The 16572-nt window shown below is 44.4% G+C and overlaps 3 protein-coding genes; 2 read left to right on the top strand and 1 right to left on the bottom strand.

Moving 5' to 3' along the window:
* Positions 1-3441: 3441 nt before the first annotated feature.
* On the top strand, positions 3442-4395 carry GSTUM_00012057001 (uncharacterized protein; the record flags this gene model as incomplete). The annotated part of the gene is made up of 3 exons (XM_002842313.1): positions 3442-3487; positions 3541-4053; positions 4115-4395. 3 exons carry the CDS (start codon positions 3442-3444, stop codon positions 4393-4395), a joined length of 840 nt encoding a protein of 279 aa, XP_002842359.1.
* Positions 4396-5634: 1239 nt separating this feature from the next.
* On the top strand, positions 5635-6062 carry GSTUM_00012055001 (uncharacterized protein; the record flags this gene model as incomplete). Its single annotated transcript, XM_002842312.1, has 2 exons — positions 5635-5901; positions 5982-6062. 2 exons carry the CDS (start codon positions 5635-5637, stop codon positions 6060-6062), a joined length of 348 nt encoding a protein of 115 aa, XP_002842358.1.
* A 4732-nt stretch (positions 6063-10794) lies between these two features.
* GSTUM_00012054001 (uncharacterized protein) lies at positions 10795-15214 on the bottom strand. XM_002842311.2 has 9 exons: positions 14858-15214; positions 14489-14687; positions 14106-14415; positions 13427-14057; positions 12666-13372; positions 12550-12611; positions 11670-12516; positions 11359-11616; positions 10795-11293 (listed from the first exon to the last, which is right to left on the bottom strand). Exons 1-9 carry the CDS (start codon positions 14997-14999, stop codon positions 11147-11149), a joined length of 3303 nt encoding a protein of 1100 aa, XP_002842357.1. The 5' UTR covers positions 15000-15214; the 3' UTR covers positions 10795-11146.
* Positions 15215-16572: the final 1358 nt, after the last annotated feature.

Below are 16572 nucleotides of genomic sequence, written 5' to 3'. Positions count from 1 at the left end.
TGTTGCTTAAGAAAATACTCTTATTTTCTTGAGTACTGCAACACTAAGTGTAGTTCACTATGCTTGTCATATTTTTCCAGTAAGGGATATATGGAGGACTTGAATGTATAATAGTATTCACAAAAATATCGGTTAGAAAATAACTTAGGTGGTGATATGAAGAACTATCTCAAAGGCTAAACTTGTCACCTTACATATACCTTCCCACAACCCGCTTACAAATCCAATTATGATATGAATTGCAGCTGTATCCTATATGACTACATGATCCATCGTTTTCATATCATCTTCTTATATCATCTATATAGCCCCTAAGACTCTTAAGCAAGCCACATGTGTGAAACCTAAGTAAGCCTTACAAAGCTTACTTGTATCCAACTAACAATCCCAATATAACATAATGATTATGACTTAAAATCCAAGTCATGTGTACAAACAATAATCATAATATCATACAACTCAAATGAGTTGTTAATCAAAACTATACCATATAAAATCCTTTACAAACTATGCCAGACTTTTAACACCTAGTTCTACTTCACCTAAATTGTAATTAGAAAGATCCTAGAATCTCCTTAATTATTTTGTTATTTTCTTTTAAACTTTCAGTACAAGCTAACCACTTGACCACATCTGACATTATCAAAGAAATCCACTTCTGCATACACTATCTCTACTGATAAGAGTGACTGGAAGCAAGTTGTAGTATTGTAAGACTCATTAAAATTACGTGTTTTGCTACCTGCACTTTATATTGTATTCTTTAATACTATTTCAAAATCAATGGCTATTAGGAAGAGACAATCTATAAAGACTCAGAATCATTTCGGCCAAGTAATATTCGTTTCATAGAGGGAGACCTGTCTAGCAAGGCTCGAAAGGTTCATCATTTCATTTATAACTACTAAGAGTAATATAAAGTAGAATCGAATCATAAAATCAATATTATACTATTATGGTCTCTTCTCCAGTACTTGATAATGTCTAAAAGCTTAGGAAACACTTCAATATTTATATTCCATGTCTGAGTGTTTATAGACTACCCCTATCTCTTATACAATGTATTTACCTCTCTGACTATAACTCACAATATCAGGTATTCTCCCAAAGTGCGAAGACTAGCAGATCCTGAAAACTATCACAATCTCCTTGGTAATTACTATTTTGTCAATTGGGGAACTTTATTGTTTCCAATAGTAATTATCTGATCTTCAGAGTTCTTAGACTTATGGCCAAGTTCTCAAGTCAAACAGTGTTGGTCCCAATTGTCTCTCCTCCTGATGAATGGATCAGTTTCATCTAAGGGTTATGTCTACAGGTATAGTCATATCTGCAACCTTCCTAGGTCATCAACTTTAAACCTTCATCGCACCTGATCCAACTAACAGATATCTTCTGAATGACTTTCTTCTAATTCACAAGAAGCTATTTTACCAGATTGGCAGATAATGCCTTGGTCAGCAACTCCTGCTTATCTTAAGTAACATGTCTTTCGTCTTTGTTTAGTATTAGTGATAATTCCCGCAACTATAACGTATTTCTTAGCATAGTTGTAACACTCTGAAATGTTTATTAGCTTCCTCGGTAGTACTACCTTGGTATTCTAAACGCTTCTAATTATTGTAAAGTAGATGAGTGTAATGATCCCCTTTTTAGATAGTTAGTTCTTGGCGACGGGGAACGATACTTATCCTTCCTGTCTCCTTCTTTCTTTATCTTACGATAGCTCTAGGCCTCTGACTACGTTACCGATAGTACAAGACCTTTGTCTTCTATCGGAAATGCCTATCGTAAGCTTTCTCTAACTCGTCTTCATGATGAGCACTTTTTGGCGTAATGATAACGTTGCAATAAAGATAAAGATCATAAAGGTGTTTTATATTCATTAAAGTAATAAGTAGGAAAAGTACTTAGAACAAAGCGTGAAGAACCTATCTTCCTCGGCCGCATCAGCCTCCTTATATAGTATTCTTCCCGCCCGTAGTCATGTGACCTAAAGTGGTCACATGTGCGAAACCAAATTATAACAAACTAATCATGTGACTAAAGTGATCTCATGCTCAAAACCCATGACCTTAAAGCGAGGTCATGTACAAAACTCATAAACCAATCATAACGCAATAACCAAGTCATATGACTCGACTGAGTCATCTGCGCGAAATCCATGACCTCATGATGAGGTCACGTGCAAAACATAAATCATATGCGCAAGGCTTACCCGCAAGGCATACTCGCAAGGCATACTTGTCAGGCACACGTCCCATGACTCATACCTGAGCCATGTGCGCAAGCATCACAAATCCCACACATAACAAATTATATGACCCTAATGAGTCATATGTGTGAAACAATAACGTACCTGTGACTCATAACTATGCATCACGTGAAAACCCTTTCCTCACTAAGCCACATTCATGACAATGAGAATGTATTGGCTCTTCATAGAAATCCTGTAACATTCAATATCATATCTTTATGCAAAACTGTCGCGTTACTTACAGCCCATGCCAACAATGTCCCATCTTTGATGCCTAGTAACTCTCTGGGTAGTTGAAGGATTTACTCCTTTCAACTTCCCAGATCTAGCTGTAGTGCCCCTCATATATATCCTGCAAACAGGGTCTGGTTGGAGAGACAATAGCAATGTATATAGTGTTATTCTAATACCTTCAATTCTGTGGCATTATTGTCACAGGACACAACTAAGATATATATGTATGATGATGTACATGCCCCAGAAGGAGACTAGAGGGGGGTGTTGGAGACTAGAGATTCCAATTCCAAGTGGGGTTACCCTACTTAGTGTGGTTCCTAGGTATTGGATCCCGGTACTCCTAACAATGGCACATATCTCTCCTTCTGAGGTAAGAACTTCTTGAGACTCCCTGATCAATGATGTGTACTCTTAAGGTGTAGTAGTTTTCCCTGCATTTAATCATACATGAGATTGTCTAATGATTACAGTCAATTCACATGCCAACTCAGCAGGTATCCTACCAGCCTCTTGTGCTGCTGGAACAATGGAAATAATATCTTTGAGTATCCCACGAAAAGTCCTACTGTTTGTGCTTATTTCTTTACGGAAAACCTGTTTTTGTTTTTGTTCTTTGTTTTTTTTGTTTTTTCTCTTTTTTTGGAAGTGTGATCGATGGGGTTGTGGTGATTCGAAGATGGTAGGGTAGCTGTGGTCAATCCCTTAATTGAACATGGTCGCATTTGGTGGGACGGGGTGGGACAGTACTTTTGAATGGTGAGTTTGATAATACCTTCCGGCTGGGTTGTAACGGTCACGGCGCATGTACAGTACCACCAAGACTAGTCTACGACAAGTAGCTGTAGTAAAAATCCGAGATCTGTCCCACATGTCCACTCTCCGTGCCTTGTGTGCGAACAACATCCTGTCACCAAGGACGCCCCCCCCTCACTAACGACCCCACCAGAATGTCAATCCCAAACCCTGTAATAATCCTAACTGGAGGCTCCCGAGGTTTTCCCCCCACCCCCGGCCCATCACCACCTTCTAACCCTCCTCCCCCTCAGGAACCGGCCTAGCGATAGCAACCCACCTCTTAACCACCACATCCGCACACGTTCTAGCCATCTCGCGCAGCACCCCACTAACCCTCCAACACCTTCAACTCACCTACCCCGACACCTTCCGTCACCTCCCGGCCGACCTCTCCAACTCCACGACTGCCCCACAGGCAATCGCAACAGCAATCAATACCTGGGGCCGCATAGACTCTCTTATTATTAACCATGGTGTTCTCGACCCCGTTGCAAAAATAGCCGACGCAAACGTTGAAGAGTGGGAGCGGGCGTTTCGGACGAATTTTTTTGCGGCGGTCAGGCTGATTAGCGCTGCGTTGCCCTCGTTGAGGGGGAGGGGTGGGGGGGGGAGAGTGGTATTCGTGAGCTCTGGAGCGGCGGTTACGGGGTATCAGGGCTGGGGGGCATACGGTGCCAGTAAAGCTGCCTTGAATCATCTCTGTGTCACACTTGCGGCGGAGGAGGCGGGTGTTATTGCTGTTGCCGTTAGGCCGGGAGTTATTGGTTTGTCTTGTGTCTCCTTCTGCCTTGCGATGTGGGCTGGGCTGATGGTCTGGAGGGGTAGATACGCAGATGCAAGAGGATATCCGCGAGAAACACAGTGAAGGAATGGGCGCCAGCCATGAGCGGTTTCGGAAGTTGAAGGAGGAGGGAAAGCTATTGCGGCCTGAGCAGCCAGGGAATGTCATTGCCAGGTTGGCGCTAGAGGCCGAACGCAACCTCACAGGAAAATTCCTCAAGTATAACACCATCACCATTGTCTACGACGTGACTAACGAATCACAGTTGGAACGACGAGCAATTGGCCAAATATCAAGACAGAACACCCCCATAGATATAGATTAAATTAAACCCCCTTGAACAATATATGATATATATCCAACACATTGGCTAATTCTTCTTCCTGGCATCATTCACCGTGAACACTAGTATCCATAGAAAGGAAAAACTTGGAAACTCTTGGAGCGTTAGCACTATATCCACAACCACCCCATCTCAAAAAACATAATCAAAAATTAATAAGCAAAGGCAAATCAGTCGAAAGATGAAAAGTCGAGACAATTGTTTCATTCACAAAGCCGAAGCTCTCCGCATTAGCATGGAGTTTCGTTCATCATGCAGGCCCCCCCCTCCCCATCCAGCAACGCAACAAAAAGTAGGAAAAAAAGGGTCTCACCATCAGCCCACCAACATCCAACCAAGCCCCACAACAAGCAGCCTCTAAACCGCACACAGCCAATATCAGCCAGCCATCCAGCACAACTCGCCAATTCCCATTCTCATTTCAACCCGCACCCCGCACGGATAGTACTCGATCATGAAAAACCCAGCCACATCAGGTAATCGAACCAATTCTCTCCACATAAGGTGATTAAGACGCATGGATCACGCTTGTCGCGATCTTTTGTTTCATCATTATGACTTTACTTTCTCTCTTTCTCCCAGCTTTACCCATCGTTTGCGTGGTGAGGAATGGGTAGCTAAAGAATCCAAAACATACCATTTATTCCACTCGACCGTCGAGAGATCCCCTTATACTAAGTAAAAACTTTTATCAGGTTAGTTAACCGAAACAGAGGTTGCATAAGAATGAATGGTGGATAGGAAATGAAAGGCGGGATGAATCAGATATCGTCCGTTTGGCACAGGACAAGTGTAAGTCACCATCAAGAAACTAGTTCTTGTCATGATAGGGGCGACACGAATTGCTCATCATATATATTCCCCGTGACAGGGAAATGGACAATTGAAGAATTGCGGAGCGGGGGGAGGGGGGGTAGTGCACGTACTGCTTTTTATTTTTCATGTTTGATGTTGGTGGTTGGCGGTTGGTTAAAACATTTGGAAAGGAGGGATTCCTGAGAGTTGTATTTAAGTCATTTCGAACAATACCATTGTTTTTGCATAGCGTTGGTTGCGCTCGGTGGTGGGTAGCAAGGTGGGTTGAGCTGTTATAAGAAAGTCAGAAGGGCACGAGTACCACGGTAGTACGAGCACGAGTACAAGTACAAGTTACTCGGCAGGCACCTTTGCACCTCCCCAGCGCCCTGGTACTGTACCACTCCACTCCCCCCCAACAACGCAATGCCAACCTTCACCTCAAAAAAATACCACCCCCCAACCCTCCAAAACACCATCGGTGCGCGCTACCGACGCAGCCTCTCCCGCCACCCATTCCTGCTCTTCGGCCTACCCTTCATCGGCACCATCCTAGCCGGCAGCTTCTTCCTGACTCCGGTCACGGCGCTGCGATATGAGCGTCACGACCGCAAGATCCAGCGCGTCAGTCAGGAGGAGGCCATGGGGCTTGGGCGGAATAAGCGGAAGGTGGATTTGAATGAGGAGTACTATGTATGTTGCTCGCCTCCTCACCTTGCACTCAGGGGGGCGAGGTGGATTCGGGCTGACATGTTGGGGGGGGGGGGTTATAGAGGCTTGCCGCGAAGGATCTGGATAATTGGGAGCAAAAGAGGATTGAGAGGTTCAATGGGGAGCCGGATGGGACTTTGTGAGTTTAGGGGTTTAGGGAGGGGGATGTTCGTGGTCTAATTACCCTCTTTTTTTGCCCCTCCTTTATCTGTTCAAATACCGGTGGAACCACTTTACTTAACCATTCGCACAACTACTGGAGAATATTGTTACCTGTCAAAAATAAGCGAACGACCACGGGTAGCAATTGGAGAAGTTCCTAGGTACTTGTGAAGAGTAGGTTTAACCCAGTTTTGCAGCGACTCCATGAAATCCCTCGCCTCTCCCAGCTGTAGGACAGACGGCGACAAACCGACCAAGGGCTCCCCTTGAGGTAGTTTCCGGCCAAACGGGCAATACCCACGATAAAGATTCTCACCTAGTCTTGGTTAGCTTGCAAATTCTATGGATGCTCCTCCAGTTGCTACCGGGACTCGTCTAATTATTTTTGAGGGGTGACAATACGATAAAATAATAAATTTAATAGAGGGGTTTAGCTGTACTGTGCTATCAGTGTTCCGTGCTAAATGGAACAACTAGTTTCGGGGAAGACATGATCGCCCACAGTCTGGGTTTAGCCAACCAGTGCTGAAACAGGTTTTGTGCTATTATGTAACAGTGGTGGGTGATTGAACAAGCCTCAGGATATATCTCCACTAAATTGGACAACTGCAAGTCTCCTGCAAATGTATTCCCTATGTTGATTTCACAGTTGCAGCTTGATACCAAAATTTTCAGTCAACTACGTCTATGAGTAGTCTCCAGTCCTTGTCTATAGCGGTCTCAGAGAAGTATCAAAAACAATTAGCGAGTACAATTGTTCTTTTTGCAGCTCTTAGGCACCACCATATAACCAGAAAACATTTGCAACTTAGACAACAGCAAGAGGCAAAAGAAAGGCAAAGGTAAAGGAACAAGTGAATATGGCCACCAATAAGCTATATCCAATGACTAGACTGGTCAATAGACAACCCAGGATACCATTTTTTCCATAATGATCAGAACTTTGTTGAGTACTTCCAGTACGAATCCTTGAAAAGTTGAGTTAGAAAAGAGCTAAGAGTAAATTTAGATTTAGTAAAGAAGAAATTCAGAATATCGTATGGCATAACCACTTGCAGCCATCATCCTAGCTCATCCTGGGTATATTACTACATCGCCTCTCTGCTACTGGAATATGATTAAAAGATGAGATTAACATCTTTGACCATTCTCGTAGCTATTTATCATTAGTTTTTAATGATATCTTAATCTATCTAACCCACCACTATCGGAATTTCCTTTTTTGGGATCATCAGTGACTTACCTTAAATAAGATTTCTGAATATGCAACTGCAGTCAAAAAGATAGTAGGAGGAAGAGGTGTTTGGGGATGGATAGATGGCACAATACGCCTATTTTACTGTCCAGGTAAAAACCAGTTCATATATTACAGCGGCCATAAGAAGGCAGACAGGTTTCAGTTCCAATCAATCATGACTCCAGATGGAATTGTGTCAAGTGTCCATAGACCATATACAGGACTGAATGGTGACTGAATGATTTGGAATAGCTCTGGGCTGGAGGGAATTCTTTACAACCTCCTTGGTGATGGCCTTGAGTAACCAAGGTTTTATCTTTATAGAGATCAAGCCTATTGGCCTGCCTTTGATATTTTGGATCCCTATCAGGCTTCTGTCCCCGGAATAGCCCTCTCCCATACCGAGGAAGCAGCAAATCTGCTGATGTCTAGTACTAGAATTTCAGTTGAATAGGAGTTTAGTTTAAATGTTAATTTATGGGAGATTAATAATTACAAAAAATGATCTAAAATTATGTCATCTCCTGTTGCTGCATATTATCTTATCTCTACCTTGCTCACTAATATTCATACTTGTATTAAAGAGAGAAATATTGTGTCAGATACGTTTAATTATTCTCCTCCTAGCTTGGAAGATTATGTACGACCTTGGCAACAAAAGAAATGTGCCCCCCATAGGTTGCCAAGACATCGCAAATTTTCTCCTCTACTACCACAATGTCTACTCCCCTACTAAAGAAAGACTAATACCAGGATTATAATACTCTATTACATTCCAGAGTTCGCACTTTACAGGACTTGGAATTTTCTAAGTATGAAATCTCACGACGAACTGGTGTTCTTCGGATAACTGTCAGCTGCTGGGCAAGCCACTAATCTGAACAATGTAACAAGTCTCGGTCTGGTTGACCTCTACTCCTCACAATTGCTGCTATCCGCCACCTGGTTCTAATCCTTCACAGCAGCTGGGAGGGCAGAAAGCTTTTATAGACAAAGCTTGAAAAAGAAGCAGGATTATCTGTCTAAAGAATGACAGTTAAGTGGGCCCTAGAAAAGGAGAGATATATGAGGCGTAAAGCTTGCAAGTGGCCTTTCATCTCAAAGGAATGTCAGGGTAAGCACTATTGCTATACAATAAGGCTGCTTGATAAGAGCAAAGACTATTGATGCCATCAAATGTCCTCGGATGAGTCTACTTTTGATATGTCAAAGTGAGGTTCCCAGTGGGTCACCAGGTTGGACAGTGAGCGCTACCACAATGATTGCATTCAACATATATTTCCTAGTGGCCGAGGTTCTGTGAGTGTCTGGGGTGCAATTAGCTATGGTTGGAAATTGGAAGTTGTGTTTTTAGAGGGCACAGGCAAGAGAGGGATCACGGCTACAGATTACCTCAATCAGGTACTGGAACCCATTGTGGAACCGGCATTTCTTGGTCAAAAGGGATATATGACATCTCACGATAGTGAATATGTCGAGGATGCAGCACCATAGCATGGGATTAAAAAGTCGCTCGTAGAGCCAAAAAAAGAGTTGGGTATTCCATTGCACGATAGGCCACCTCAGTCACCAGATCAGAATCCGATAGAAAACCTTTGGAGAATCATGAAACAGGATATTAAAGCAAGAAACCACTTCCCAGAGACTATTGCGGAGATGAGGAGGGCTGTCCAGGAGGAATGGAATCGGCTTCAGCCATCAGACTGAAATCCTTTGATAAATACTATGCCGGAACGAATTTCTGAATTGGGGAAGTATAATGGAATGCAAACCCACTGGTAGATATCTGTATTAATCTTTCCTATCTCTAGTATCTCATTATTACATGTCTTGGTTTTAACAGTTCCTATTGTATTTCAATGATGTAGTTGTAGTTGTTATCGCTATTATTTTTGTTGAGGGGGCATGTTTCTTTTGTTGCCAAGTTCGTACACAGTATATGTTATTAGTAGTTTAGTTATTTGTCTTGTTTTTTGCATTTCTTTACGCTACTTATTACTCTTTTCAATGATTCCTTTTGTCTTTTTCAGTTATAAAAATAGTCAAAAATTATATTGAAAATTGAAAGACAAGTTCATTTATTTAACAAAAGTTCAAGGATACAATCAACCTTTGCCGAAGTATCTTGTACTATTTCTTTAAGCTCTGCTACCTCCTTATATACAATTTGTGACTCTTTTTCGAGCTTACACATTCTTCCATCATCTTGTTGAATATCTTGTAAATCAAATACTTAGCTCATATGTTGTGCTGCTTCAATTAAGCTATCTCCTTGCTTGATATACTTTTCATCCAAGGTAATAGCACAATCCCGCAATTTCCTCTTCCTCTCCCTTGCATTTTCCATCATTTTTCTCTTAGATATACTCTTTGTACTATCATCTGTAAGGTTTAACTCAGTATCTGTATCGTTGGTATCAGTGAGGGCAGCAGCAGCTTTGCGAAAGGTCCTCTTTTTCGACATAGGCCGTAACATATTCTCTCAATCCAGTTTGGCCCTCTCCTGATTGCCTTTTTCTTCCTTCTCTCTGAGCCACTTAGCCAACCCATCTTTCCTTACACAAATGATCCATTCATTCCAGGCATTGAGGGCTTGGTCTAGTTGAGATTCTGCAAATACTGTGCCCCATAATCGTGCATCCTATTCTTAATTCTTAGGCTACTACTACTGGCAAGCAACTTCTTATAAATATAGAAACGGTCTTTTTGATATTAAACTCATATTAGTAGACCGAGCAGTATACAACTTAAGCATTCGCATTACAATTGTTCCAGAATTTGCAATATTTTTTCCCGTACTGTGATTGAACTCCTCCATTTTATGTGTCCAAAATTTCCCCTTCCCTTGCAAATATTCCTCCCCACTAGAGCAGCACAGGCGGACAAGCAAAAGCCCTTCAGAATCAGTCAAACTAGCTCAGTGCCAGATGTGTTCAGAGTGTACAGGGGGGTCAAGGTGTACTGCCTCATTGATTCACCCAATTTCGAAGGATTTAGGTTGGCCGGAAAGTGAGTTTACACTAAGTGGAGAGTTTCTACCACATTGATTGATTAGTGGTACCAGAGTCAAGTGTGGTGGATCTTGTAAATCCATTGAGAACAGGCTCATTTGTTGCCAGAATAGAGGACGAGAGGTAAAGTATGAGAACTATCCTGGTAGATCACTTTTACATGATAACGATCTTATTGTGGCTTATGTCTTGGAATCTTGTTTGGCTAACTTCTTCGAGCTGTTTGCTTATGGGTATACACAGGTTGCAACACCATGCAAGTTATGTGTTAGTTAAAACCGTTTACCATATCATGCATCTTTGATGAAAATATAAACACCTGGACTAGTGCCGTTACCATGGTGAATCGTCTTGTTGCCTCTAGCAATAGCACAATTATCACTTAGCACGGTGCGGCTAAACCCCTCTAATGAAAAAATTCGTATTCACATGCATGCTGGTTGGCAATAAAATGAAGCCCAATCCCACAACCACCACCTCTAACACCAGTAGCTGAGTGCAAAATGAGGCACCCTAGACCAGCACATGATTATCTAGCACCAAGCGCGGAAACAACTAGAATACAGAAAATGAGAGAACATATGAAACGCTAACACCGTTGCCATAAACGGCCAGGGGTATGCCTATCAGTTGCGAAGAGGGGAAGGGAAACATCGTGTGAAGATTTAAAAGCAAGATTTAGGTAGGGGGCGGGTAAGGAAGATGGGAAAAGGCCAACCAATTAATGAATATTACATTACACCCTGGAAGTTTTTTGTTTTTTTGTATGGCTAAAATGAGTGTGCGGAAGAAGTGCTGGGGTACGGGGGCGAATGGGTTAGAGCAAGTCTGAAGGGATATTACTGGATCCATAACCTTTGGATCCGGCCCCCACGATTATTTTTCCAGTCTGAACGTTCTTCGCAAAAGAACTGAAGTAAAAGCCCATCATGACTGTAAGGTAGCTTAGGAGCAAGATGGACCCCTAAGAGAACGCATAAAATCAGCATTTTCCTCACGCACAATACCATACGATTGCTTTGGACAAACCTTAAAGTAATTACTCTTTCCCTCGCCATACATGTACGACAGCAAGAACACGCAAAGAATAACAGTAACCACGTCCCATTGGGGGAATATCAATGTAAAGGTATTTTTCACAAGATCCATTGGCGCAGCTTCCATGGCGAAGAAGGCGCTAAAGAATACTAGAGCAGGGATCTGGAGCAAGCATACTTGAAGGGCATAGGCGGAACCAATTTCCATACTAAGGGCAATATTACCATTCATTGCAAATGAGATCGCATTCTGCGCCACCTTAGCAACCTGAAAAATCGTGAAAATTGAACGGAAAGGGTTACCAAAAACTCAGTGGTGTTCGGCACAAGAGCAAACAATGTCATTCCAAGGAATTTCTCGTCAATATCGAGATTCTCCAGTACCACATCCACTGTATCAACCAGAATCTCCGCAATTACAGCGTATAGCACTGTTGCTCCAAGCAGAATTATGGAACTTTTAGCCCGACTCCAATTCGGTGCGTCATGACCCCCATGTCCAGCATCCGGAACAGCCACAATGTCTTCTTCAACTATAGGCATGGAATGCAATGCCGGCCTGGCAGGTGTAGTAGAACTCTTTCTCCCCATACCATGACGTTGGAAGTCTTGATAAGCAGCGGTGGTTGTCACGGCAGCTATTTCTGCCATGCTGCGGACGAACTCAGCGTTCTCCTCCGCGAATAATCTGTGAGATGTAGGTGTATCCCGCGAGCCAGCAGTAGTGGAAGGTGTCAATAAATCATCTGCCGAACGCGGTGGAACCACATGTAGTGTTGACCCTCGACTTTGCGAGTTAGCAGAACTTCCAGCGCCATCTACTCTCAGCCCAAAGTTATCCAAGGATTGTCCCAAGATCCGCTTAAACATTACATTATCACGAAGTGAGCCAGATGTTGATGCTCCAGCCGTTGTCCCATAGCCCTGTTGATTGCCAATACCATCGTGACCTCGTGATGAGGGCCCACGAACAGGCTCTACAACGGGAGGATGGGTGGGTTGTGCGGGGGGCTGGACTGGAGGAACCGAATGCCAAATAACAGCGGCATGAGTCCTCAAGGTGAACCACAGTCCAATCACATAGGATATAAACAGGAAAACTGCGGCTATGTAGGTGTATGGCTGCACCGCATCCCTATAAAACTCATTGCTCAGGTTGGGAGGTGTCTGGATGAAAAAGCACCGACGACAATCCGCATGGTGAGGATCTTTCTCAGGACGGCACGCCCGACAAGCTAATTCGTACTATATTTCCATTCAGTAATCATAAACAAGACAGAAAGGGTATGTAACGCTCACAGTCCCATAAATCTGGTAAAATAGGGTTGGTGCGAACACTCCGATTACAGCAAAAAGAAGCATAGTAGAAGTAACACCAGCAGACTTCGCATTAAATCGCTGAGTCTTTCGTTTGATAGCACCCGAACACATGCTAAGCCCGGGCATAAAGACAACGCCGGCAAGGATACTCCCGACGACGCTTCCCTCAACCAACCTCCCCTTCCCTTCTTTCAGGGCAACACAATAAAGGTATACTTCAACGATAGTGGAGAAGAAGGCGTTAATCGTAGCACCCATTCCCATACTTGATTGCGCGGAAATCGAAGCCACGGCCTGTCCAATGAAGTACGCCAGAGGGATCACAGAGCATAAACTCAAAGTGAAGACCATCGCCGGGGTCGTTAACAGAGTATCCCGACCCAAAGCCTTACCCAGAGCATAGTGATCGGCTATGACGAAGAACACCACCATCATCAAGTTGATGAAAAAGATATTCGTTCCATCGATGGTATATTTGTAGTACTTCCAGCCCACGGCACGATAGGTGCAGAGCAGGATCGAGGTAGAAGGTGTTCCGGGTCTCCTGCTGTAGGTATGATCCGAATGAAACGATAGCGCTAACGGATGCCGACGAAGATGGTCGCATAAAAGGGCGGTAACCTTAGCCATAGGAATCGTGAAGACAAGCAACCAACAAAGGCAAGAGACAAACAACAGCAGTGGAGCTGCATGACAAACGTGTTAGCACCCACAAAAAAACACGGGAGGGATATAACTACCGATAATGAAGTAAAACCAGACGAAAAAAAGCACCCTTCCAACGTTCCATTGGCCACGGCCAAATAATCTCCGTTTCTTCCTTTGTGACTGGAAACCGCTCAATAGCCCTGTTCGTTCGCCAGTCCCAAGAACCGAATCGCTCTCGCTCACGGAATCAAGACTCTCTCGTCTGCGGCCCACAAGGGTTCTGGGAGTATGCGGCCCAAAGAATGTTTGACCCTCCTCAATATCACCGGCCTGCCATTGTTCATATTCACTAATGCTTCTACCTTCACCCTCGTCCTCTTCCGCATATGCTTCTTCTTGCTTAAGCTCTACAAAACGACCAAACGGATACCATAGATATCCAGCGAGGCCAAGAAGAACCCTTCCATATTCCCTGGCGCTATAGGTGAAAAAGAACAAGTAGCAAGTCATCGCAGCGACCAGAGAAGCCAGCGCAAGCCACCATCCGAAGAGCAAAACCCATAGGATGTTTACTAGGAACAAAGCATTCCCGACTCTTCCACCGGGCGCTGAATGGATGTCCCCTTCTGCTGTCCTTTGCACTGAACGATTTTTCTTGTACAATGCGGGCTTCCATATCCTGATACCGAAGGGATGGGTAACGTTGATTGCTTCTTGACGATCCTTGAAACTTGTTAGATGCCTCTCGGGAAAAGGCCTGCTTCTACTCACTTTCAGAGTAAATGATTCCACGCTGCCAGCATCACTCGCTTCGTAGGTTCCCCCCCTCACGGTACGTTCTTCACCATCTTCCTCCCCTTCCGTCTCCTGCTCCTCGCTTGGCGGGTCACCCTGTTGAGAAACAGGCTCACCACCCATGCTGTCGACGTCCGAAAGAGCTGTCTGTGGAGTTGTTCTCCGTCTCAATAGCTGCGAATGTCGCCTCATAGCTGAAAACCCAGTACTCCCGGTAGCGCTCCTATGTCGTTGTCCCAAATCCTCCTCTACTTCATCCGTTTCGTCGTCGACGCTGAACTCTTGTCTATCATGTCCATTAGCTGTGTGCTTTCCCACACCGCCACCACGGGAGCCGCTATGACTCCCGGAGCACATACCCTTTATGAGGATGTCCCACCGTGGAAGTCCGGCGAGTAGTGGAGGGTCTCCGAGGCTTCCTATCCGGAGAAGATATCCTCCCTCTCAAGGAAGAAGCTGCAGACGATGTCCTGGATAACCTGGATTCCGTGCTTGCGATATTCTCCGGAGAGTGCGTCCGGATATGTTCAGCCGCGCTGCTAAAAGATTCGAGGGAACCTAAATGCAGCGGCGGTAAAGCGACAAAAGGCAGAGGAGGCACCAGTCAGTAAAAGTTATATTTGCATCCAGGGAAAAACAAAATGGCTGTAGTAATCCGGATCGCAATAAGAAACACTCCATGAGAATGTTCAAATGAGACACAAAATGAGGGGAAGTAAAAAACGTACTTGGAACATCTCTGCTTGCGTCTCCACTTGCGAGAGGCGTCTGTGGTTCTGCCGGCGTCCTGTCTTGTTGGCTAATGTGCCGTACTGTCCCTGTTGAACGGGAGCTCTCAGAGTAGGGACCTAAATCCTCGTGTCCGGACATCTGAGAGGAGAACGAGGTAGCAGAAGTTTGTCGAAAATCCGGGGCTAGCAGATTTCTTGGACTGAATGTCGAAACAGAATGCAGCTCCTGTTGTGTTGACGAGGGATTTTGAATGTCGGGTGACGCGTGGCGCAGAGGTATTTCTTTGGTCACTGCTGCTCGCTGTGGTTTTCAGATTAAAGCAAGACAAACAGGGAGGCGGGGTGGAACTAATTGGGTGAGGGAATGGGGGGGCAGGTGCTATTGTGGCCCGTTCCGATCGTGGTATACCGGTATTACCGTATCTGATGGGGCACTGGAACTGGGCACTGGGGAAGGATGACCCGACCAAGGGAATATGATATCCTATCATACAAGTACAGAAAAACGGGCAAGTGACAGGTTCCCTTTCTATTCTTTATTTCATCTCCCCTCCCTCAAAGAAGATAAATGACGTACTGCTTAATCTGTATTTATCATCTGCTCTAGCTTTTCTGCAAATAGATAGTCTAGTCTATGTGGGTTCCTGCCTCAAATGGAGGGCACACTCACTAGGCAAGAGAAGGATGAAGGGGATATAAAGAAGAGAAGGCGGAGGAGGAAGAGGAGGAGGGGAATGAAACCATGAGGGGAAAGCAAGAGGGAAAAAAAATGAGAGGATGAAAAAGAAATGAAAAAGAAAATGAAAAAGGAAAACAAATGAAAACGAGAATTGTGTGACCGCGATCACGAACGATCTACTCGTACGATACATCAAACCTGGAGTGTACAAGTACCGTACAAGTACTCGTACACAGTAATAATACTTGAAGAATGTTAACCCAACTCTATTTACCTCCTCCGGGTAGCAGACTCTCCCACAACAGCCTTTATGTTCCCACGCAATTCTCGAATACCAAGATCACTTGCCGGTATTCTCTACCGTACTCGAGTACCGTACTCCCAAGGCCACTTTCGGCCTTCCCATTCGAACCAAGAACAGTAGACTGGCAAGGAGAAAACCCCCACCCGACCAAGTCCTGACTGTACTGTACAGGTACTTGGGTAGCTACCATGCCCACACCACGTACCGGTACTTGTACAATCTGTACCCGCACAAACTTGCGTATAAAAATGCGTCTCGCGAATAGACGTGGGTAACCGGACAGCAAGGGATTTGAGGTGTCAAAGCTTCTTGCTTGTTTCAGCAATTCCCTCGCCAAACCCATCCTCCGATTTCCTATTTACCATGAGGATAACTGCGAGTACCGTTCTCGTACAGTAAAAGTAGAACGATCAGGCCCCCAGAATCCCTGGCTGCCTATCCAGTCACCCACCTCTTACCCTGGTACCGGTACTGGTACTGTACGAGTAGTATGATATTTACACATGTTCTGCGGCACACCTGCAGTCACTCAACCACCGAAGATCAGCTCTGTGGTGGAGAAATCTGATTTAAATCACATCCCGCTCGAGCACCGTACAGGTATCGTACAAGTACTCGAGTACTTTTGCCCGCACACTTGCCCCTCGTCTCGTCCAAGTACCAGCGCCTTTGGTTACCGTACTCCAATCACCCCCAAGTCTAACGCCCCAGCGGATGATGATGGATAAA

The sequence above is a fragment of the Tuber melanosporum genome, assembly GCF_000151645.1.
Source record: "Tuber melanosporum whole genome shotgun sequence assembly, scaffold_95, strain Mel28".
Taxonomy (NCBI): Eukaryota; Fungi; Ascomycota; class Pezizomycetes; order Pezizales; family Tuberaceae; genus Tuber; species Tuber melanosporum.
Note: the sequence above shows the minus strand (reverse complement) of the source record. Positions and strands in the feature narration are given on the sequence as shown.

Excerpts from the sequence above, each read along its gene's own strand:
- GSTUM_00012054001 (XM_002842311.2), bottom strand. The coding sequence starts at position 14,999 with ATGTCCGGACACGAGGATTTAGGTCCCTACTCTGAGAGCTCCCGTTCA. Across the intron at positions 14,416-14,488 it reads GTGGGACATCCTCATAAAGG|ACAAGAGTTCAGCGTCGACG; the intron begins GTATGTGCTCCG and ends TGGACATGATAG. Across the intron at positions 12,517-12,549 it reads CACCATGCGGATTGTCGTCG|CAATGAGTTTTATAGGGATG; the intron begins GTGCTTTTTCAT and ends TCCCAACCTGAG.